General features: G+C 36.9%; 1 protein-coding gene across 8 annotated transcripts; it reads right to left on the bottom strand.

The window, feature by feature from the left end:
* Window positions 1–5,266: 5,266 nt before the first annotated feature.
* LOC114261220 (uncharacterized) lies at window positions 5,267–25,651 on the bottom strand. Of its 8 annotated transcripts, XR_014343976.1 has the most exons (5): window positions 25,311–25,651; window positions 13,346–14,123; window positions 11,354–13,248; window positions 5,917–5,981; window positions 5,267–5,822 (listed from the first exon to the last, which is right to left on the bottom strand). XR_014343976.1 is itself a non-coding variant. In XM_082894053.1 (4 exons), exons 1-3 carry the CDS (start codon window positions 25,455–25,457, stop codon window positions 11,372–11,374), a joined length of 2,802 nt encoding a protein of 933 aa, XP_082750179.1. In that variant the 5' UTR covers window positions 25,458–25,651; the 3' UTR covers window positions 5,267–5,981; window positions 11,354–11,371. The 8 variants fall into 8 exon arrangements, 7 of the variants coding, with proteins under 7 accessions (XP_082750179.1, XP_082750178.1, XP_082750181.1 ...); XM_082894053.1 differs by having other exon boundaries at window positions 5,267–5,981; XM_082894052.1 differs by lacking the exons at window positions 5,267–5,822; window positions 5,917–5,981 and adding an exon at window positions 6,110–10,993.
* Between the last annotated feature and the right edge of the window lie 108 nt (window positions 25,652–25,759).

Here is a 25,759-nt window from a genome sequence, read left to right as displayed (position 1 = left end):
GATCATTTATTTGTTTGAGCCCATGTTTGTTTGGAGAGCTATGATCTTAAAATTATATCAATAATTCAATAAAATACATAATCATAATTAGATAGTTATTATAGCGATCCCAGTTTTTCCTTCCTTGTTTGCTGTATTCCGGACTTAGTTCCGTGGATGTGTTGTTGTCGTATTCTCATTTCCGTCCTTCACTCTTTGTATGTGAGTCTTGGGTTGTGTTGGGCAGGTTTAAAACAGGTTGGTTGTGTTTAGAAACCTAGAGTTGATGCCCAAAATTTTGCCTTTACGCTCGAGCGGGGATTTTGACGCTCGAGCGGGCCCTTTGATTTTGCTTCTCCGCTCGAGCGGGCATTTTGACGCTCGAGCGTGAATTTTCCATCTCTCAGTATTTTTTCTCCAGGTCATTGGACGCTCGAGCGTCCACTTTCACGCTCGAACGGGGACCATCGACTGCAAAACTTCTGGAGGTGTGCATCCGGCGCTCGAGCGGCGCTTTTGACTCTCGAGCGTGAGTCTGTGTCTGACGCTCGAGCGGGGAGTTCCACACTCGAGCGGGGCGACTTTATATCAGTCCGAAAAGTGACTTTTTGGATCACTTTTCTTTGACTTTTTCTCTCTCTAACTTTTCAAAACCTCCATTGGAGAGCTCCTCACTCTAAACTTCAACTTCTCTCTAGGGTTTGATCTAGTTTGAGTGATCCCCTACCTTGGTCCCTTTGTATGAAGTGTAAAGCTTGGCTTGGGCTACATATCCATCCGAAAATCTTGGGTTGTGGAGCATTTCGAAATTCATCATCTTCTCCATTTGGTCTCAGCTTTTGAGGTAGGGATAACTACTCACTTTTATGATCTTTGACATGAACTTTTGGTCATTTTGATTTAATGTTGAAGTTGGGTGATTTTGGGTGTTAGGGTTTCAACATGAATAAAGAGGGGTTTTGCTATTTTGACCAATATATGTATATCTTGAGTCTTAAAATGAGCTTATTGATGTTGTTGTTAATATTTGAGCCTTTGGGTCAATATTCAAAAAATAGGGAGGAAAGCTCTAGTTTTATGATATAAATTAATTTGCATAATTAATTTGGAAAGTCATGGAAATATGAATTTGAGTTGAAAATAATGAAATTGGCTTATTATGAGACGGAATGGTGGAGTTGAATTTATTAATCACCCACCTTTGAAAATGTTAGTAATTTATCAGTTGAGGCATTATTATCTGTTTAGAAATAATTGCTTTGGGCTATCGGTGGAGGATAGTCTTGATTGTTGTAGACACTGCATGATGATTAGGTGAATTAAAACTAATCGGTTGAATATGTCATTGAATATGACGGTTGGAATAATACATCGAATTTGTGTATTGATTGATTGTGTATATGATAATTGTTTATATATATTGTATTGTGTGGGAGGAGATAGGGGATGTACTCCACGGTTTGGGAGGAGATAGGGGATGAACTCTATTGATACAGCAAATCTGTTTATCATTTGTGAAGTATGGAAGTGTTTAATATGAGTTGTTATCTCATGTGAATTGTGAATTATGGAAGTGTTTTATTATTAGTTATGATCTCATTTAAATTGTTAATATTGGAAAAGTTTTTACATGAGCCGTAGTCTCATGGAAATTGTTTGGCCAGGTTCTGAGCCATGTTTATAAATTGAAATTGTTAAGTAAAGGAAAAATGGTATGAGACATGAACATACCTGTTATAAAATTGGGTGACGTTGTATGTTGGTTTATATTGGTTAAACATTTATCAAATGCTAATGTTTTAGTTATCGCTCATATTATGTTTAGTATATCTCTATTGGGCGTTGGCTCACCCTATATGGGACATTATTTTTAGGTTCAGGTGATATACCACCTCCAAGGAAGTAGCTTGGGAGGCTTGAGACTGATAGCTCTTTTTGTTGTCTCTTTTGTATATTACATGTATATCAAGCCATGGGCTTATTTTGTGTAAAGAGTTAGAACTCTATTTTTGTTAAACCTAAGTGTTGACTTGGAAAGTTGTAAGCCTATAGAGCATTTACTTTTGTTGTCAACATGTAATATCTTTTGTAAGAATACTCTGATGAATGGCATTATGTCTTTCTCTCTTAAGTTTATGGATGTAATGAATGCACGATTTATGGATTTATTTTGAGGGCGTTACAGTTATTAGTAGGTATAAATCTACAATTTTTTTTGGCCATTAGATAGTTATTTTGCTCAAGATCGTAATGTGCTTCATCTGTGTCTACACAATGGAGACGTGCATTTCCAAAGTGTCTGAATCTTGTCCCGAGTCTTTTTATTTGTTATTGTTGTTGTTATTATTATTATTATTATTATTATTAATAGAACATGTTTAGACAAGTGTTTGATGAGTGTCGGGAAATATCAGACGAGTCTAATAAGTGTCGAAAGTGTCCAACAAGTGTCGGACATGGACACACTACTTTTAAAAAAAAGAAGACAAAAATCATAATATGGAAATTATACTGTAACACTTCCCTTCAAGCAGGAGCATACAAATCAAACATACCTAGATTGGAAAACAAACATAGGAAAGAAGTGGCTTCATGAGAATATTAATCAAGAGATCATCAAAGCGAACATAAGGAGTGACAATCTGTTTCCTCAATAATAAATATCAAATACAATGACAGTTTGTCTGGTGCGCTCATGGAAAATAGAATTATTGACAATAAAGATAGCGGCTTGATCGTCACAACAAATTATCAACACCAAGGTTTGAAATAGAGGAACCTATAACATATCAGAATTAACATGAACCATAGTTTTATATTCTACCTTAACACTAAAACGGACAACTGTCTTCTTTTTATTGTGACATGTAACAAGATTACTCCCAACATGGGTACAATAACTGTTATCCCAGGTAGTCAACCCAAAAAGGGTTGAATTGAGTTATTACAAATAATTTTTTCAATATTAAAAAATAATAAACACAATATTCAAATTTTAACAAATAAAAAGCAGAACAATAATTATCAATATAAAAGAGAGATAGGGAGAGAAAATCAAATATTGATATTTATAATGGTTCGGCACGCTAAGTCTACGTCTACTCCCTAAGGAACCTCTTTAAAAATTTCTTCACTATCAAAATGAATCAATATACCACCAAGGCTTCACCAAGCTTGTGGATTTTACACAGGTCTTATTTTTATCTATTGAGCCTCACTCAATAATAAATGCCCACCCTTACAAAATTTTCTCACAAAGGCCCCGTTTGGTAGAGTTATGGGAAAGTGATTACAACTTATAGGCTTACAGCTTATACCTTATAACTGTGAACATAAGCTGATTTTTTACTTATAAATTAAGCTTCTCCTCCCCCACTCAAAGAATAAGTTGATTTTTGACTTACAAAAAGCTATAAGCTGTATTCTTAGGCCTCGTTTGGCAAGAGGCTATTTTAGCCAATTAGCCAAAAAGTTACTAAATTAGCCAAAAAGCCAACAACCTATACCAAAAAGTCAAAGATTCTCTTTTCTCTCTACTTTTTGCATATCTTTTCGTAATTAGCCAAAAAGTCATCCCAAACATACAAGTTTCTTTTACCTACCTTTTTAGCCAAATAGCCAAAAAGTTACTAAATTAGCCTGTTCCCAAACGAGGCCTAAGCTAAACTAAATATATCAAAATAGCTTAAATTAAGCTAAAAGCTGAAATAAGCTAAAAATAAGCCCTACCAAACAGGGCCAAAATAATGAATAAACATAAGAGGTATTTTAACCATTTTTTACAATAATTTTCTCACAAAGAGTAGATATGAAAGTGTAAGAACAAAGACAACACTTAGATTTGAAAATGAAAGAGCAGAGTACAAAATACACCAAAATTTTGGAGCACACAGATTTTGTCTTTTCAAGTTCTAACTTGATTCTTTTTTTCTTTTTCTTTTTTTAATTTAACACAAAACACTTTCATTTATACCAAAAAAATTTTCTATTGGGAGATGAGACGCTCCTCAATAGAACAGCAGCTCCCTTCACGCGGCGCTCTAGACAACTCATGAAAGAGATATGCCTTGAAATAAGGTCAAGGTTTGAAATGATGTGTGCCATCTCTTTCTCTATATATATATATAATATACAAATTCCACCGATACTAACATTTTATTTAATATATTATGAAGTGTTTGCTATGAAATGTTTGTCATGTGTACCTTCACACATGCCATCATGCATACATGTAACATGATAAAATATGAACTTAATCAAAAGTCTAATCGTACACATGGCTATGTTTCTGTATACCAATTATATCAAATATGAAAATTTATATCCTATTAAAATTTTTATAGTTTTTGTGGAGATTTTAAATATACTTTAAAAATAACCCATCACCCCATATAGATATACCAATTTGTCAAAAAAAGACAACTCATCAAATTTGTCAAAATAATACGACCAATCAATATCAAATTTGTCAAAAGATGAATAGTGATCAGACGAATTTTTCAAAATAAGAATAGTAAAGTTTTCAAAATATTTTCATTTATAACAAATATATCATACATCATACATTTTAAACTAATAATATTTTGTGTCAATATAAAATATATATATTAAAAAAATCACAATTTTTTTAATTAATATTTTAGATATCATCAAAAATAAACAACGTGATTAACAATAACCAAAGATGGATCACCTGCCAAATCAACTACCAACCCAATTAACATCACTAGAACCTATCACAGTACAACCACCCAGATCCAAGTGCACTCTTCAAATTACACGTAATACAACAAACAGTGTCAAAAATGAAGTTGGCGTGATGCATGCATATACTGACTAACCACACCAATGACATAAGTAATGTCTAGACAAGTAATGGTAATATGGATCACCTTTCCAACTAATTACCGATAATTACCAACATCATTAAACAATTCCCCTTGCTCACCCTCCAATTTAACCGTAGAATCCGAGTATCAATAGGACAAGAGCCCAACAACCAGTCTCAAACAAAAGATCAAACACATTTCAGTTGAGATGAAGAAATGCTAGGATTCTCAATCCCAAACGTATTATTCGAGTTCTCAAAAAAAAAAAAAAAAAAAAAAAACATCATTCAAGAATAATTAAAAAATTCATTGTTAAAAGGAATATGACAGGCTATTTTGGGAAGTGGGTTAAAAGCCACTTTCCAATTTTTAACCCACTTCCCTCTCTCACAAAAAAGCCAAAAAAACAGCTTTTAACTATCTTCCCAAAACACCCCGTAACTCATATCTCTCTTTCATAGAAACAAACATGTCATTCAAGAATAATTATCACCAAATATAACAAAGTAAAGAGCCCATTCACACTACGGATACTGGAAGGACCCCATATAAGAGTGAATTACATCAAAAGACAAGTACAAATTACTATGACTACTGGTTGGAAAAGAACTACATGCTTCCAAGCCAACAAACCTTACATTATAAACTAGACACTTGATTCAATGTAATAGCTAACTTGAGTTTGGCAAAGATGAAGGACCCAAATGAAAATGCCACTAAAAGAGGAGAGATGGTAGCACTCAAGGCAGATGAAGTAAACGAGGAAAACCCATCAGAATCCAGATAATACAGGTTTTCATACTCCGAACCAATCCTCTTCTTGGTCTTGAGGTACATAAAGTAGCAAGAAAAGGTTATAAAATATTGTATGATTTAGTTAATTGACTAACAAAAAGTAAATTAAAAGGAAAGTCAACAACAAAGACTAGGGGGTAAGGATAATGAATTAGTAGGATGAAGAACATCTTTCCCAAGAACAGTATGGGAAGAACCATCAGCTACAATAGTATGATACTGAACAGACATAATTCAAATCATGATAAAAATAAAAATTAAAAAATTAAAAAAGAAGAATAAGAAGAATGGTGAACTAGCCATGACATATTACCTGAATGAGCTAGTGTAGCAATGGAAGATAAGGGAAGAGTAGTGCACAATGTCTGAGCTAGCTCCCTAATCCGAGTCATGAGAGCATCACAAAAACCAGAAGCAGGGGTTACATGTCTGGATAGAGTAGAATTCAATTGTTGTTGTCTAGTACCATCGCTAATTTGATGTGTATGATCTAACATTCCATTCTCTTTTTCTTTTCTTTTTTTTATTTGGATAAATAAACAAACTTTATTAAAGCAGCATCAAGATGATGCAAAATACAAAAATGGGCCAGCAATAAACTAGCAAATGAATCTAACTTTCCATTCTTTGCCCAACAAAAAGGTTCAGTATGGCTGATGCCACCACAATAATCACACTTACTATCACCACGATTGCCAGTACGGCCATCACAATGAAAATCACAGGTATCTGCGAAATCCACCACGAGATCTATCTGGCCTCCGTTGATGAAAACTAAGGGAAAGGACTTAGGAAAGAAGAACGAGAACCAATCACAATGGGACACTATCTCAATGATGAGAGCAACAATCAATAATAGATATTACCAGTAATAGGTAAGGTCTTACTAGCAAGAATCTGATCTTTAAAACAATGTTGCCTTGGGTTAAAACCTAAAAGCATGGATTGCTTCTGTTGCTCCAAATTAGTTAAACAATGCCTATGTTACAGTAATTGGCCCCATAAATTCTTGACAGTGCCATATTAATTTGGTAAGTATTTTAGTGGTGAAAATCTTCTCATAAAGCTCATAATCCTAAAAGACATTACTTTGATGTGAAAAAGATCATGTAAGAGCGACCTAAATTTTCTTTGAAGAATCACAAAATTCAACAGCAGTAGCAACATGGGGTTCTAAACTAACCACAGTTATCCTATAACAATCGAATCCTCACTCATTCAATCTTCAATTATTGAATCCCCTAATGGAGGAGGATCTATTATATATTTTAGTCTTTGCTTCTTGAAGGAAAACTTTCACTGTGTGCGGCCAGATCCCAGGCTAGAAAATTTAGACCATTCAACCTATATGAGGTAATTGATCTATACAAATCATCATCCTTGAGTGGTAGGGGTGATGGGGAACGAAAAGGAATTGAATGAGAAATTTTGAAGATTAAGATTTTATTCGACTTAGGCATGAATTTAAGAATAATTATGTGACTTGTTTACTCTGGGATTTGATTTCCATGTCCATATTACGAAGCGTGTGGTTAACTTATAAATACTAGAGTTATTATCATTGATAGATGCCTTGGATATTGAAAATATAGCTGAGTTAAGAGATTTAGCATTCTTTTGTTTCTTATGCTTGGCCTTTATCTTATTTTCTTTGCTTTTGTTTACTCCTTGCTCACCAATTGTCTGGATCGGCCATCAAGCACTAGGGGGTTTTCCCTTGGCCATGGCAGATGAATCCAAGCCAAACGAAGTCAAAACCTCAACCAAACAAATGCAATACTAGAGCAAGAACCGAACCGAACCGAAACAAAACAGAACCAAAATCACCAAAAAAGAAGTCAATCAAAAGGTAATTCAAACAAAGAGAAACCAAAATAAGGTCATAACTGAGCAGCTGAATACAAAAAACTTCATGCACCTCAGTGGATCTGCAAAAAACCTCAATCCAATCTTTGCACTAGAATTTTGACACTCATAGAGTCGTTTCCAACCAATGAAAACTATGGATAATGCTCCAAATCGTAGATCAAAAAACAAAGACCAAAAAAATTGAAAAAATATATATAAATAGAAAGCTAACATCAATGGATTCAAAATCTGAGAAAATCACCATAATAATCAAGATAGACAAATTAGGTCAAGTAGTTGTCAAACCTCGGCATTCGTACATATGCTAACATAATTGTACGGTTGATGACATTAGCATTAGCAGGTCATTAGCACCCTGTGATAATTTTCAGACACTTTTGACACCTAGGGTTGGATCGTATTGCGCTGATACCAAGTTAAATTGTAAAGTACGAAAATCATGGTTGGGTAAGAAGAGAAGAGGCAGTGAAATATTACATAAATAGGTTTACGGCTTAATCACATTCCTTCTCCTTAACATGTATTTATATTAAAACGGTACAAGATTTAACATGCCCTCATCATAATATGAAAAAAACAAAAAAAACACTCTGACAGTTAGAAAAAAGGCGAGGAGGGAATCAAACTTTCAAAACAAAGCAGAAATGAATATTCCAACGAGGCAAGAAGATAAAAGAAATACGACAACAATGTTCTGTTAGGATATTTAATTAAAAAGCAAATCACTTCATTGGATTGCAACCAATTCAAGACCTATTTTAATAAAGATCATATATTGTAATATACAGAATCAGAAACAATTAACTTTCTCATCCCAAACAATCATTGAAAGGTGAAGGGAGCGGTTTATAACTAAACCTAACCAAACCTTAAGTCCCATCAAATGAGGTCAGTTACATGAATCATATTTCTCTACTCGACTCTATCCAAGGCCATTTTGTTAGTCAAATTAAGGAGGTTCATCTCTCTATTTACTACACTAACCCACTTCAACCTAAGTCTGCCCTTTCCCCTAACACTACCATCTACCATCACTGTATCGCATCTCTTCATTATTGCCTCTGTTGGTTTCCGTTATATAAGACCAAAAACCATCCCAATCTATTCTCTCTCAACTTACCTTCTATCAGTACTACTCCTACCCATTCTCAAATATACTCATACCTAACTCTATCTTTTCTAGTCTTGCCATACATCCATCTTAGCATCCTCATCTCAGCAATACTCATCTTATTAACATGTTTCTTTGTTGCCTAACATTTCGACCCATACAACATCACTGTTCCAATAACCGTTCTATAGAACTTTCCTTTTAGCCTAGTGGGTACTCGCTTATTGCACAGTACCCCAGATGCACTCCGCCACTAAAGCCACCCCGCCTTAATTCTATGAATCACATTTGCTCCAATCTCCTCAGCTGTTGTAATAATCGATCCTAAATAACGAAAATGTTCACTCTTAAGTAATTCTTGGTTCTCAATCTTCACTTCTCTTCTCTTATGCTTCCATTGTTACTGTTACTAAAATTACACTCCATGTACTCTGTCTTAGTTTTGCTTATCCTAAATCCTTTAGATTCAAATATTTCTCTCCAAGTCTCCAACTTAGTGTTAACTCCTTCTTTAGTTTCATTCACTAACACGATATCATCTGCAAAAAGCATACACCATGGCCCATCATCCTGAATATTTTTCGTCAACTCATCCATAACTAAAGCAAAAAAGATAAGGACTTAAGGTTGATCCTTGGTGTAACCCTACAGCAATTGGAAATTCACTTATCTCTCCAAAGAGCAATCTAACAATGGTCACCATACCTTCATACATATCCCTAATCACATTAATGTAACCTTTTCTACCAGATTATATCTCGAGACACTCTATCGTATACTTTTCAAGATCAATAAAAACCATATGAATGTCTCTTTTCTTTGCTCTATGCTTTTCTATTACTCTCCTCAAAAGATAGATCACTTCCATTGTTGACCTACCAGGCTTAAACCCAAATTGCTTCTCTGACACCTCTGTTTCCATCATTCTCTCCCACACTTTCATTATATGACACATTAGCTTAATTTTTTATAATTGTTGCAGTTTTGGACATCTCCTTTATTATTATAGATTAGCACTAAAATACTATCTCTCCACTCCTCTGGCATTGTCCTAGTCAACAAAATCTTGCTAAATAACCTAATCAACCAAGCAACCCTTCTTACCCAACTATTTCCAAGCTTCAATAGGGGTATCAGCGGGTCCTAAAGCCTTAATTCGATTTCATCTTCTTACTATTACTAATACATAGGAAAACTAGTGAATTTATTTTATTTTTGTCTAGTTATATAAATTAATTTTCTTATCCCAAACAATCATTGAAAGGTGAAGGGAGCGTTTATACTATTACTAATACACAGGAAAACATGTGAATTTATTTTATTTTATTTTTTTGTCTGGTTATATGAATACAAGCTCAAACAATTGAAGCCATTTCTTATGTCTTGTGAATACTCTTACTCTTAATACAACCATCTGTTAACCAAAACAGAAAGGAAAGGTAATGTTAATGTAATACTTTGGTTGGTGACAATATTCACTTTATGAGACTGAAGTTTGCCAGAAAAATGAAGATGCGGATGTGATCAATGCATATGGAACTTAATAAACAGTTCCACTTTATGAGACTGAAGATTTCCAGAAAAAAGATGATGCAGATGTGATCGATGCCATATGGAATTTAATAAACAATTCTAACTCGGCTTGCCTATAGCTTTGCATCTGGAAATTTGAAAGTTACAGTACAAATTGTGGTATTAACTGAACATGTTAGTTAATTTATTTTTATTTGTTTAAATATGAAGTGCGCATAATGGACATGGATTAACTGAAAGGCTGACAGTTGTACAACAAACAATACATAACAATAGAAAATAGTTTAGTATTGCAAACAAGGGAATAAAGTGAAGGTCTTTAGATCTCAGATAAACAAGACCAGAAATTAAAGAGTTGAATGATAGTAAAGTGTTCTCACAAACTGAGCAAAACATGCTTTAGCAGGTAAGCCATCAATAGGGATTGTAAAAAGGAGTGAATGCTGGTCTATAGTTTTTTAAAATTGTGCAGAATTCACTAACCAAGGCTTCTCTGGGCCTCATGAGATGCTTTCACCACCTATATGACAAACAAGGATCAATGGAGCCTAAAGTTGGTTCCTGAAGAGATCATGCAAATCGCAACAAAATGTTTTCATAATGTGCATTTAGCCATATGAGATTCTTCGCTAACATCATGGCCCTATGAGATTCTTCGCTAACATTATGGCCCTGAAGTATTTGGAATTAGTCAAAGCAAGACAAAGTTGATTCTCACAATCATTCTAGGAAAAGGCAAACCATACTACTAGCGTTTCAACTGTCTTGCAGTCTACTTGTATTGATGTTGGACCTTCTTATAGAAACTATGTGAAGTGCCGGTATTACTCACATTGGCAGGGAAAATGTTTGTTCTTATGCTGTAAGTGTACCTCCTCTGGCAAGAAAAAGAAAAACAAAAGGAAATCACAATCATTTCTCTATTAGACGTAATTGCCATAAGGACTATTCTGATAACTTTACTGGATACAGATACTTTCACTCTATATCTAGTTCAGGCATTCTTGAGACGGGGACATAAAATGTTGAGAGCTCCACTGGCAGGGTAAAAACTTGATCCTTAAAAGGTCTAGTAAAAGAGCAACTGTGCTACTACTATCATATCAAACCTTTAGGCATAAATGCTTTGAAACAACTTAACTAAATTCTCTAATCCACAAAAGAAATGTTACTTGTTTGAAAATTATACTGCCATCAATATCATATTGGTGCCACCAGAAAACATAAGAATGCTCACCTACCAGGGTTGCTGACCTTATTTTCCTTTATTCAACTTTCGTGGTCTTCCCTGACCTTGGCGCTTGGCTTGCTGCAGCTTCTTTTCTGAAGGAAACACATTTTGCATTGTTGTATCATCAGGTATGTACTTACGAGGTCTCCCACGACCACGTGGAGCTGGCTGCTGGTGTTCATGTTGATTCTGATGATCTGATGGTGATGATTCCACTACAGTTGAAGTCATATCAGATTTTCTTTCAAGAGGTCTCCCTCCATCTTGGCAATCCAGTTGTTGCTGCTCCTCATGCTGATCTTGCACAGGCTCTGATTGTGCTGTAGTTGTATCTGTAGTTGCTTCAGATTTGGGGCACCGAGTCCGTAATTTCATATGTTGTGGATTCTCCTGTGCCTGTTTGTCCTGCTGCTTCTTTGCTCTTTTAGGACTTGGAAACACTGGTTGCTGTTCTGGCTTCCACAGTAAAGCCAAGAGTGAATCAAGAGAATCTGTTCGCGTTTTTTGCTCAGATAGCATCTGCAGACCACTGGGTTTTGGTTTCTTCTGCCCTCGTTGAATTAATTCCTCTGATGGTTTCTGTTTTAACTCCTGCAGAGTACCCATATTCGGAAGTTTTGCTGTAGCTTGTTCAGGTTTTGGAGGCCGAGGCCGTAATTGTCTATGCTGTGGCTTCTCTTGTTTCTGCTTGCACTTCAGCTTCTGTGCCCTTTCTGCATTTGGAAGCTCTGGTGGCTGCTTCTGCTCCAACTTCTGCGGAGCAATGGGCATATTAAAATCTGTTATTATCTTTGGCTGGGACTTGATCTGCTTTTGCCCACCAGAGAGATTTGCTTGTTGCTCTGTTGTTTGAGTTGATTCCTCTACTTGTGTATGTTTTATCTCTGGAGGACTTTCTTCAATTTGAAGCTCAGGCTCCTGATATTGAAACTCTGAGGGCAACAATTCCGTAATGGATGTAGTTGGTGGTTTAGACTTGGATGTACTTTGACACCAACGCTGTAGTTGCCTCCGCATCCTCTCAGTTTGAGATGATTGATCCATTGTTGCCAGATTCAGCTCTATGGGTCTCCCTGGAACTGAAGCATCTGGTTGCTGCTCAGGATATTTTGGTACATCAAGAGCAGCTGTCACTGCTTGCTGCTTCTCTGCCCTGGAAATTGTCTCCACTGTTCTAATTTCTAGCCGTTGACACTGTACTGAATTTGGAAGCTCTGCTAGCTGCTCTGAATTCATGGGTAGATCCTGTGTTCTCGCCGTTTCGGATTCGGATCTGGTCATCTTTCTTTCACCATGCTGCTTTACTCGCTGGAACAACTCTGTTTGAGATGATTGTTCCATTGTTACCAAATCCAGAACCATAGGCTTTTCTGGAACTGAACAATCTGGTTGCTTCTCAGACCAGTCGGGCAGATCAAGAGAAGCTGTCAATGTTTCTGGCCCTGAAGACCTCCCTGTGTTTGGAAACTCTAGTTGCCGACTGGAATTCATGGGTACATCTTGAGTTATAATTGCCTCTGGCCTGGATTTGGACTGCTTTTTTTGACCACGCTTCTTACCTTGCCGCTGCTGCATCATGGCTTCCGTCGTTAGTTGTTTGTGTTCAGATTGCCTTTGATTTTGATGCCGTAGTTGCCTCTGCTCCTCCAATATCTGCTGCAGTGTGGGAGAAAATTCACCAACTCCCCCCTTGGTTGTCATTTGGACATCCAAAATTCTTCCAGAATTTGGAAGATCCAGTTTACACTGCTCAGGTGGCTCTGAATTCAGGGGTAAGGCAAGAGAAGTTGATGTCATTGGAAGGGGCTTGCATGTCTTTTCTTGGGCACAGAGTTCTAGAGGCCTTCCTGAATTGCATAATTTTGATTGCTGCTCTTGCTCAACCAATTGTGGGTCTGCAGCTAATTTTACAAATGTTACTGATATTGCATGTGGAAAAAAAAAAAAATACATTAAATATTTTGAATAAAAGAAGAGGCAACAATGTCATCGTTGTACCTGGAGGCTCCAATGGATATGGATACTCATGTTGCTGCTCCACCTGAAGCTGCAGTACACTCATAGGCAAACCAAAGGATGTTGTCACTCTTTCCAGTTGGAGTTTGGGATTCTTCTGTTGACAAGAAGAAAGTGGAGACCCTTCTGGAAGTTGCTGCTCCTGTAAGCCGGACAATTCCTTAACTTTCACTAAATTAAAACCTGGAGGCCTTTCAAGGCTTGGAGACTTGGGTTGGTTCTGTTCTAGATGCTCTGAATCCATAACTTGCCCTTCTAGCTGATTTTGTTCTTCAATCAGAACACTTTGTTGCTCTTGCTCTCGAGCACATAGCACATTTAATTCTTCAATGAGATCACTGCGTGGTTCTTCTGTTACATTCTGCTCTTCAATCAATTGATTATGTTGTTCTTCCACTTGGTCTTGTCCTTCCATCTGTTCTCCTGCTGGTTGATTGTTTTCTTTAATCTGAACCTTTCTACGCCGCCTAGCTCGGCCCCTTAATTTGTTCTCCCGTCGCTTCCGCATCTGCTGCATTATCTCTCTCTCACGACTAGAATAAGGGCCAGAATTAAGGCTGGTGATTCCATCAGCAACCAAATAACATTCGTTACTTGTCACAACAATCTCACCACTCTCACAAAGCTTCTGCAGATGATGCTTTAGTAAAGTGAAATGAGCCCAAGGCAAATCATCATACCGCTTCCTAATGAACTCTGATATGGACTCCTCAGTAGAACCCTCTGGTTCCTTCAACTCCATTATTGCCCTATATATCATCTGCATTACAAAGCACCACAAAAAGCTGAATCTTCACCAAATTAATGTGCATGTACATATTTTTTAACCCTCAACCATTGCTAAGCAAAAGAGAGAGCCTGAAAAGCAGCACAAACAGCAGAAAGCAGCCACAAAAATGTAAAACTAAATCAAAACACATACGGAAAAACAACTAGAACAATTGAAGCTAGGGAGTCCAAAAGAGAGCTTCTCTGAATGGCTGTTGAAGACAATCACGATCCAGAGATCCTGACAAATTCATAGCTCACTGAGAAGCCACAGTTAGAACTCCATTAACCCCCGCCTTCCATGAATGCTTTGAAAGCATAAAAGTGAGCATTGTTCTCAATACGAGAAATGGATATGATGGAGATTAAGGTCTGATTGCAGAATGAATTACCATTTCTGTGATCCCTTCCAAAATAACATTCTTAGCATCCTCTTTCTGAACACAAATTGTAGTCTGATGCTGCTTGAGCTTTGCAACCAAACTAGAAGCAAATGAGATCACTAAACACTTTGGCCCCATTTGTTTGCCCAAATTGGATAGCCCAGATAAGGAATTCCCGAACTTAAAGTCCAGGGATAACTAGTCCCGAAGATTAGTTATGCTTTGGTCATGAAATAAAACTTACTTTTTGCTCATTTTTTTTCCTTTAAAAAAATGTCATAATTGATCTTTGTTTAAGGCTAAAGCTACTTGCATGGTTGCACCCATGAATTATCTATTGTTATTTTGATGAAATAAACTTAGTTTAGGATCACATGGGTAAGGTCAATCACACCCAACGGTTCCACAATTGTTTTTTTTTTTTACCTTCTTTTTTTTTTTTTTTAATAATAAGCATACGTACTTTTTAAAATGTTTTAGATTGTTAAAATAAAGGACAAAGGTAAGGTCGATTAAATGTTTTAGTCTTTCTTCTTATTCTACTCTATTTAAGGTTTATAGTTCCATTTTAAAATTTCAAAGTCAATATATTATAGTTTTTAAAAAAATTTACGATGTGTGTGATTTGAACCTATATCTCTTGCCATGAAGACCATGTCTTCCCAATTAGACATTAGCCCAGTTTGGTAGCATTTATAAGTCAATTTATTTAGCTGACTAAGAAAAGTTGACTAATGGTGTTTCATTATGTTGTAGAGGACACTGTATGGTGGTGTCATAACGGTGTAGAGGACACTGGATGGTGGTGTCAGACCGATGTAGAAGACAGTTTATGGGGTCATGTCGGACCGTTGTAGCAGACAATGTTGTGACGGTTGTTGTGACAGTTTACGGAGTCTTGCTGGACCCTTGTAGAAACTAACCGGAATCAATGTCGGGACAGTTTATAGAGTCTTGTCGGACCCATAAAGGAGCTAACCGGAATCAATGTCGGGACAGTTTACAGAGTCTTGTCGGACCCATGAAGGAGCTAACCGGAATCAATGTCGGGACAGTTTACAGAGTCTTGTCGGACCCATGTAGAAGACAGTTTATGGGGTCATGTCGGACCGTTGTAAAAACTAACCGACATGACCCCATAAACTGTCTTCTACATGGGTCCGACAAGACTCTGTAAACTGTCCCGACATTGATTCCGGTTAGCTCCTTCATGGGTCCGACAAGACTCTGTAAACTGTCCCGACATTGATTCCGGTTAGCTCCTTTATGGGTCCGACAAGACTCTATAAACTGTCCCGACATTGATTCCGGTTAGTTTCTACACATACCTTCCCATCACTGCCTAAATCCTCTCTCTTGAGGCCAATGTGAATTCCTCTTCTTCATAATCTGCACTAACTGTGGCATCTTTTCCTGGGGCAAACTCTGCAACCCAACACTCAATCTATGCTTCTCCTCCATGCTCATTTGCCTCTTGTCGGACCCTTAAAAAGTCGCACCCTCAAAAGGTGTGCCCAATCTATCAAAAAGGCGTGCCATCAAAAGGCGTGCCCAATCCATAAAAGGCGTGCCATCAAAAGGCGTGCCCAATCCATAAAAAGGCGTGCCATCAAAAGGTGCGCCAGACACGCGGCGATGCACGTGATCGACAGAACGCGTGTCGGCCTCTTTGTCATGGTCTTTATAAACCGAAGCGGAGGCTGAGGCTTGGAAGCAGAGACAAAAAACTGCTAGAAAAAACTCTGAAAAACTCTTCGTTTTCTGAGAGAGATTTCTGAAAGAGATACTCTGTAACATTCTGTTTTCTGAGAGAGATTTCTGAGAGAGATACTCTGTAACACTCTGTTGTCCAGAAAATGGCTTCGTCTTCCCGTGGTCTGCTCACTCTCTTTCCAGACCTTAACGAGTCAACAAGAGAGATAACTGGTGCGGGGGCCAGTGAACCTCAACCAAGCGCCCCAGGGTTTGCTCCGTTGAACTTTCCTATGCGGTCTGTGGAGCAAAAAATGGCAGTGCAAACTGACATTGAAGCCAATCAGTATACTTTGAAGTCCTGTGTGGAGACGATGACGGCAGTCACAAACTTGTCGCACCGGCTGCAGAGCAGGACAAATGAGGTGCAACAGTTAAACTCCCAGCTGGCTCTGCTCCAACGCATGTATAAGGATGCGCGAGCAGAGATAAGTGTGCTAAAGGCAGAAAACAAGGAGCTGAAGCGGAAGGCCACCGTGATGTTCCGATTTGGAGGGCCGCCATATGCTGCAGTGGAGGAGCAGGGAGTAGTGATCGTGCCCAGTGGAGTGGGAAACACGGAGGCAACACCGTCAAGGACCGCCCAGGACGGAGGCAAGAAGAAAAGACCGGCGGAATAGGCGAAAAAGTGAGGTCGGTGGGTGGCCGTCTGCAGAAAAGAAAACAAATCTTGATTTAGCCAAACAGATTCAACGAGGGCCAGTTTATAGAGTCTTGTCGGACCCATAAAGGAGCTAACCGGAATCAATGTCGGGACAGTTTACAGAGTCTTGTCGGACCCATGAAGGAGCTAACCGGAATCAATTTTAGATTATAGCTTTTTTAACTATTTTAGCTTGTTTAGCACCAAATAAATAAATAAATAACTAATAAAATTCTTAAGCTACAATTTGTAGCTTTTTTTTTTTTTTTTTTTAGCTTATTTGAAAACCTTAAATACATATATGGATAAAAGAGTCTCATTTCTTTTGCCCTAATTAAAACTTTTGAGGGCATTTTGGACATTTGAACAACAATAAAGCTATGTAACAACTTATTTAACTAAACAGGTTCAACTCTTTATACAAATTATGAAAAGTTGCATCAAACAAATTTATAACTTATTTTAAATCTTTTAAGCCAATAATCTAAAAAGCTATAATCACAAAAGTTAATTTATAAGTGGTACAAACGGGACCACTGCAATCATGTCCTTGTATAAAAACTATTGTATAACATATGCCAAAAACAATTTATTTTATTTTATTTTCATATATACAATTGTTTAACATCATTTTTATAGTTTGTGCTTAATCATACAATTCTCGATTCGATTAACAATTTCCAAAAATTAGGTTTTTGATTCACAATTTGATTATCGATTTGACAACTACCATCTAACAACTTGAATAAAATGAGAAACCAATACAGCAAGTAAACCCAAACTTCATGAAATGAGAAATTTTAAAAAAAATGGCAAAATAAAAGCTAATAACTTTAATACATCATATAAGAAATAAGTAAAATAAAATAAAAAACCCACAACATAAAAAAAATCACATCAAAGTAACATTTCACAAGGAATATGAAAATGAAATTATGAACAAAAAAGCCATAAAATTAAATCACAGAGATTAACAAAGATCCCCAGCCGTGGCACTTATTGTCACTAATGCCTTGATGTTGCGTATGCCTTTTGAAGCTCTGGCAGAAACATGTGAGGCTGATAGATCTGCTTTCGACATGCCCTTACTGCTATTTGTAGCCCTTGTAGGGGCCACAGTTGGAGGACTGCTTGCAAGACACAGGAGAGGAGAATTGGAACGGCTGAATGAGCAGTTGCGCCAGATCAATGCAGCACTAAGAAGGCAAGCAAAGATCGAGTCTTATGCCCCCACTCTGAGTTATGCTCCTGTTAGTGGTAGAATACAAGAAAATGAAGTAATTGTTGATCCAAGGAAGCATGAATTGATTTCCCATTTGAAATCTGGAAAGAATTTTCTGAGGAATCAAGATCCAGAGAAGGCATTTGTGGAGTTTAACACTGCTGTGTTGTTTTTGAGAAGAGTCAGAAAACTTGCAACGAAATTCCTCTCTCTCACTTTACTTTTTCAAACCCACAGCTCCTTTTTCTTTCACCACATGATCCCCTTTCTTTTCTTTTCTTTATTTTCCACTTTCAAACCCACAATCCTTTTTTTAAATCAACCCACTCAACTTTCTTTTATTTTAATATATATCTATATATATATATATATATATGTTTATTATAACATATTGCACAGATTCACAAACCCATTTTCTTTTCTTCTTTTCTTTCTTTATTTATTTCTTTCTTTTCATTCCTTTATTACATCTATACCCATATCCATCATCACACTCTTTCTTTATTTATTTCTTTTAATCACCTTTTGCACCTCCCTCACCGACTCCCTCACCACAAAATAGAATTTTTATTTATTTATCTTATCTTTTTTTTTGTGTTCCATTTTTCACAATAAAAAAAATATATATATATATATATAGCTTTGCACACCAAACCATATTTTATTCATCTCAGGGATCAACCCCGATCACAATTTTACACAAAAAAAAAAAAAAAAAAAAAAACACAAACACAAACACCCAAAGATTTGTTTTCTTTTCTGCCGACGGCCACCCACCGACCTCACTTCTTCGCCTATTCCGCCAGTCTCTTCTTCTTGCCTCCGTCCTGCGCGGCCCTTGACGGTGCTGCCTCCGTGTTTCCCACGCCGCCGAGCACGTTCACTCCCCCCTGCTCCTCCACTACAGCATATGGCGGCCCTCCAAATCGGAACATAACGGTGGACTTCCGCTTCAGCTCCTTGTTTTCCGCCTTTAGCACACTTATCTCTGCTCGCGCATCCTTATACATGCGTTGGAGCAGAGCCAGCTGGGAGTTTAACTATTGCACCTCATTTGTCCTGCTCTGCAGCCGGTGCGACAAGTTTGTGACCGCAGTCATGGTTTCCACACATGACTTCAGAGTATACTGATTGGCCTCAATATCAGTTTGCACCGCCATTTTTTGCTCCACCGACCGCATCGGAAAGTTCAACGGAGCAAAACCAGAGGTGTTTGGTTGAGGTTCACTGGCCACCGCACCAGTTGTCTCTCTTGTTGACTCATTGAGGTCTGGAAAGAGAGTGAGCAGACTCCGGGAAGAAGAGGCCATTTTCTGGGCTATAAAGTGTTACAAAGTTTCTCTTTCCGAAAACGCAGAGTTTTTTAGAGAAGGGTTGGATCCAGAGTATTTTCAGAGTGTTTCAGTCTGACAAAGTTCAGAGGTTTCAGCCTGGTTTGGTTTCCACAGCCTCCGCATTGGTTTATATCGACACTGACGACGCGGCCGACACGCCACTCTGTCGCTCACGTGCCTCGCCGCGTCTCCGGCTCACCTTTTGATGGCTCGACGCTTTCTGTCGGGCACGCCTTTTGATGAAGTGGACGCGTCTTTTGAGGGCGCGACTTTTGAGGGCTCACTATATATATCCATATATATATATATATTTGGGCAGCCTATATACACCATCATACAGTGTATTTTTTAAGGGTCCGACAAGACTCTGTAAACTGTCCCGACAGTGATTCCGGTTAGCTCCTTTATGGGTCCGACAAGACTCTGTAAACTGTCCCGACATAGATTCCGGTTAGTTTCTACAAGGGTCCGACAAGACTCTGTAAACTGTCCCGACATTGATTCCGGTTAGTTTCTACAAGGGTCCAGCAAGACTCCGTAAACTGTCACAACAACTGTCACAACATTGTCTGCTACAACGGTCCGACATGACCCCATAAACTGTCTTCTACAACGGTCCGACATGACCCCATAAACTGTCTTCTACATCGGTCTTACACCGCCATCGAGTGTCCTCTACAACGTTATGACACCCCCATACAGTGTCCTCTACAACGTTATGACACCACCATACAGTGTCTTCACCATCGGTCTGACACGACCATACAGTGTCTCCTATCCTCTTTTCTTTTATGTATTCGTCTATTTTCTTGTTTTGTTACTCTCTCCAAACTCAAGTTGGCTAGTTCCTATCCCCCTTGAGTTTGCGGGGGGCTGTTAAAACCTATCACCTACTTCACCCACTTAAACCTACTCCACTAAACCTAACCCACTACACCACTACCACCTCCACTTCACCTACTCCTTACCTACTACACACTCACCCTCTTCTATATATAGGAATCATGAATCATTGTAAAAAATACAACATTAATCAATATCAATCAATAATACAATTCTCTATTTCTTTTTTTATACATTCAATTTCTACAACATAAAATTTAAAGATAGTGCTCAGATTATTGATGCCATACCATACAAGACAAAGGTAAGGTCGATTAAATTACAAAAATAAAAAGGGTAAATTACACTTACCTCCCCTGAGGTTTAGCATAATTGTAGGAACCTCCCTTGTAGTTTGAGAAATTACTCTAATCTCTCTTACTTTTGAAACTAATATATAAACACCCCCTTCTATTACCCATCCGTCCAAAATCAAATAGATTATGCTAATGTCATCCATAATTATTCTACAAATCCCAATACTACCCTTCAGCTACTTAGCATATTGAAATAAATTACACTTACCTCCCCTGCATATATATATAAACACATACATACCTATATATGCACATATAAATATCTAGTATATATATATGAATCATGTTATAATACGCATTCTCAAAATAGTGTACCATATGCAAGTTATGACATTAGTGGTGTTCATAACTAAATCTTTTTTAGTCATAATTAAATGCCACATAAAGTATAATTAAAGACCTTTGGGATCATAACCAAAATAATAATTACAATAGATGATAACCAACATCACAATGAGTCATAACTAACACCATAATGAGTCATAACCAAGCTATAATTAACACCACAATAAGTCATAACCAAATATCACAAATGTCATAATTGGGACATATGATCCTATATATATATGTGTGTGTGTGTGTGTGTGTGTGTGTGTTAACTTTTAAAGCTAAATGACTACATATATATATTCTATTTTTCTTTTTCTTTTTCTTTTTTTTTTCATATGTTTTTCTACACTATCTCTCTTTATTGAAACTCTTTCTACACTCTTTCTCCTCAACAATTCATAGGTAGGGTTATTGATAACAACCAATGCATAATCCAATCCCATTGTCAAATAAATTCTCCAGACCTCATCAACAATTCAACACACATATATATACACACAAATAAATTCCCCCATTCTTAGAGTAAATTTTGGGGCTTTTTAGTCTTTGAGTTGATCAGTTACAATTCTGGCTATAGCTATAGAAGAAAAAAGAGAGAGAAGATGGGTAGTGATCTATGGTTGCTGAATTATGTTTAAAAAAAATAAAAAAAATTGTGGCTGCAAAATAAATGAAGAAGAACCGAGGGTAAATTAGTCATTTTATTATCAATATTGTTTGAGCCAAAGTTAACCCAAGGGGAAATCTTGATATTAGTTTCAAAAGTAAGGGAGGTTAGAATAATTTTTCAAACTACAAGGGAGGTACCTGTAATTATGTTAAACCTCAGGGGAGGTAAATGTAATTTACCTAAATAAAATAAAAATTGCAAAGCCATGATATGAATATGGTAGATAAATTAAAAAACAAATAGTAAAAGTCAGAAACAAAACACAGAGTCTGTTATATCAACACTCAAAAAATAGTTGATATCATATAAAAAGGCAAAGCTTCTTTTAAAAAAAAATGCACATAAATGATATGTATATGGTATGGAAACCAAAAAACAAATGGCAAAATCATATATATATATATATATATTTTATACCAACACCCAAAAACATTCAATCATTGCCTCCACACTACATACCCAAACCTATATATATTTAACTCACAGTTGAGAGGTGAAGATGGATCAAAACAAAGGCGAGACTCACAATGGAAGAAACACAATAGTTAATGAGGACATCGATTGTCGAGATAGATTAATCCTATGGAGACAAGAGGTGTACCCAACTATTGGAGGTGAATGGATGGTGAACTGCCATTGAAGAATGACGCGATTATAGTTTCATACTTTCATTGGGTGTAGGCACAAGAGGGGACTTATGAATCACCCTCAACGAATTAAGTATTTTTCAACCAGCCACCAACCTACCCATAATCAAAATCAATACGTTGGTTTAATATTTGAAAGTTTCAAACCAACAGTTTGAGCAATTTAGGCGGGTTAGGCTTTCGAACCGGAAGGGGTTAGATTGAATTTTAAATCTATAGGGGATGTGGGCTCTAATACCCTTATATCAAAAGATTCTATTTGAGTGTTCTAATTTTTTACCTTGATTCAACCAATACTTTATGCTATATTACTAGATCGATAGCCAAAACTACTCGAAAAATACATTGTGGCCTTGTGTTGTCATTGCTATCTTTTGGGTCATTTGGATGGAAAGGAACAAAAGGATTTTTGAAGATAAGGTTGCGGATTTGGATTCACTATGGGATAAAGTGGGTCATTTGGCTTCGTTTTGGGCACATGTCTGCCCCTTTTAAAGAGGGTCCACTTTTTTTTTTATTTTCAATGATTGGAGGGTTGCTTGTATTCCTTGAGGCCCTTTTTTGCTTTGTTAGTGGATTTTCTTTGCTTTTTTCATTTTCTTTAGAGGGCTTCTTGTCCTTGCTTGTACCATTTTCCATTTTTAAATGAAATCTTTTTGTTGGTAATAAAAAAAATAAAAATAAAATATAAGCAATATGAAATGGGAAATGGGAAATGGGAAAGAATATCAATGAACATACAACCTTATATTTTTTACAATATCAAATAAAAAAATTATGATTTATTCTACATCTAAACATAAAATCCACAAATTAATCAAATGCATGATGCTATTGAAGACCATATTTCATCTCATTAATGGCATTAGGATTAGGGATATAATATTGTGTGGGCAAGTGTAGAGTAATTTTACATATAAGCAAATTGGGTCAATTTGTATGCGGGAGGGCGACAAACTTTTCTTTATTTTTATCAGCAACAAAAGAAAATTTTACTGCTAAAAAAAAGCATGAACAAACACAAATAGGAGGACGGGATGTCCTATACAAGAAATTAAAGATCAAGAAAAGCCCTAAACATCATAGACAACTTTATAATCTTTGGATAAAACAAGGTTGTTAAAATCAGGATCCTAGGTAGGATCGGTGAGAAGGTCTCGGGGATCGGATCGTAGGATTGGATCGAGGATCGTAAGATTCTACTTTCTATTAAAAAAAGATAAAAATACAAATTAGAATGATACATGTTAAAAATAAAGTGAAAAATCACAAAATTTACAATCCTACTACGATCCCATATGATCCTGCATGATCAACGATCTGGATCGTTTTGGCAATGTAGGATCGTAGGATCCTACGATCCAGATTGCGATTTTAATAACCATGGGATAAAAGAAAAACTGGAACCCCTTTTACAACTTTAACCACAAGCCAACCAACCTATCAATTTTTTTCATCTACCCTGCACCCAACCAAACCTGCTTACCTTCAAAAACTACATGAGCTGGTTTGGGTCGGCCAGGATGAGAGAGAAATGAGAGAGAGAGAGAGAGAGAGAGAGAGAGAGAGAGAGAGAGAGAGAGAATATCCCAAAAAAGTCTGTCCTTTGTTTTTATATCGCAAACGTGGCATATTGATAATTTCATTGCTAATCCCAACCCCTTCCTAATCCCGGACTATGAATCGCAACACTCCCATTCCACCCCTACCAACAAGACTAACTTATCCGCTATATGTGGGATTTTTATTTGGTTTGCACAACTATCCAAGCCCTAAAGCATAACCAAACACGAGATAAAGGCCAGGTCAGGATTAGGAATCCTATCTCATGCCCTTGTTGTGTGAAACAAACATGGCATATTTTTATTAAGGCTCCCATTACTATTTATCGCCAATGCTTTACATGAAAGAAAATTAAATTTCAACCAAACAAAGTTCAGCAGAGACTAGGCCAAGCTTATCAGAATTTTTTATATTTTATTTTTTTAATTTTTGGCAGCAATAGATTCTGAGAAAGATCAAGTGGATTTCTTGGAAAATAGTTTCTGAGTCAACATTTCGCAAATCAGATCACTGTTGGATATGCAATGCAGATATACACATTGAGACACAAGCACACCAATCATTTTATACATGCATAGAAGTATATAATAATGTATACAATTAAATCAATATACTGTAGACAGTCTAATTAACATTAGGGCTTGCGAGCCCACACAAAACAACTATGGTGTTTTGGACAGTCAAACACAAGAGACCAACAACACGCAAGGCCTCTTTGAGTAGGCTTTATTTTGTTTTTTCCCTGCCTTTGAGAGGCAAGTTTTTGGAGCTTTGTTGTAGATCTCTCCTATTTTGGTAATAAAAATTCACTTCCAAAAAAGGGGCTTACTTGAAAATATCACAATAAGGCTGTGTTTGGTGGAAGGATTTAGGGAGGAATTTAGAAAGGGAAAGGGAAAATGACGGTGAAATGTAAATACACCTACATTCTTTCTCTTTTCCTTTCCAAATCTCTTCCCAAATCTTTTAACCAAACACAAGGTAATGTGGAGACAAAATTACAATGTATAGCAAAATATGGCCTAAACAATCAATTGAATAGGCTTCTTTTGCATATGGTTGATAACACACACACAATGGAGGTGTTTGGCAAGAGCCTTTTTTGGCTTTTTGAACTAAAATTCACAAAAAAGACAAAATAGGCTAAAATAACCAATAAGATAAAATGTCACATTAAACCTATAATCATTTCACGTTTTCTCTCACAAACATCTCATCCAACTATAAAAAAAAATCCAACTATTTTCTCGCATACAAATTTTAACCTACTAAAATAGCCAAAACTAAAATAACCTACTAAAATAGTAACTACCTAAACACCCACAATGAATAGAGTGAAAGCCAAATGTGTATATATATATCAATGAATGCACATAGAAACAGAGACATATATGTATAAAAAGATGAAGACGATGAGAATGAGAAATAGTAGTTACAGAGGCATAGGTAGGATGATTGGGGGTGTGAAAGTCGGGGAAGAAATCACGGAGGCGTTTCTCGATGAGCGCCTTTCGGGATTCCGTCAGTGGTCTGTCCGGGTCTGAAGAGGCCAATTGCACGGCGAGAGCCCTGAAGTTCTCCATGGCTCGCCGAGGCAAGTTTCGGTGGTGGCGGTGGAAGGGTTTTGGGAGTGAATGAGGAGACGGAGGTGAAGTGGATTGGATTTGGAGGAGGGGAAGTCCATCAATGTCGGGATTTTTAGGGATTTTTATTATTATTCTTGCGCATAATTTGGCAAGGAGGTTTAGTCACGTTGGCTGCATGGTCCCAGAGGCTTGGAAGAATATATGACACTTTTTTTTCTTTTTCTTTTTTTAGGCGGGGCAAATTACATGAGGTTTGGTTAAATTATAGATACACTCTCAGGTTTCAGAAATTATATTCT

This window comes from Camellia sinensis, chromosome 11 (genome assembly GCF_055761805.1).
Source record: "Camellia sinensis isolate YWXY chromosome 11, ASM5576180v1, whole genome shotgun sequence".
In the NCBI taxonomy this organism is placed as follows: Eukaryota; Viridiplantae; Streptophyta; class Magnoliopsida; order Ericales; family Theaceae; genus Camellia; species Camellia sinensis.
Note: the sequence above shows the minus strand (reverse complement) of the source record. Positions and strands in the feature narration are given on the sequence as shown.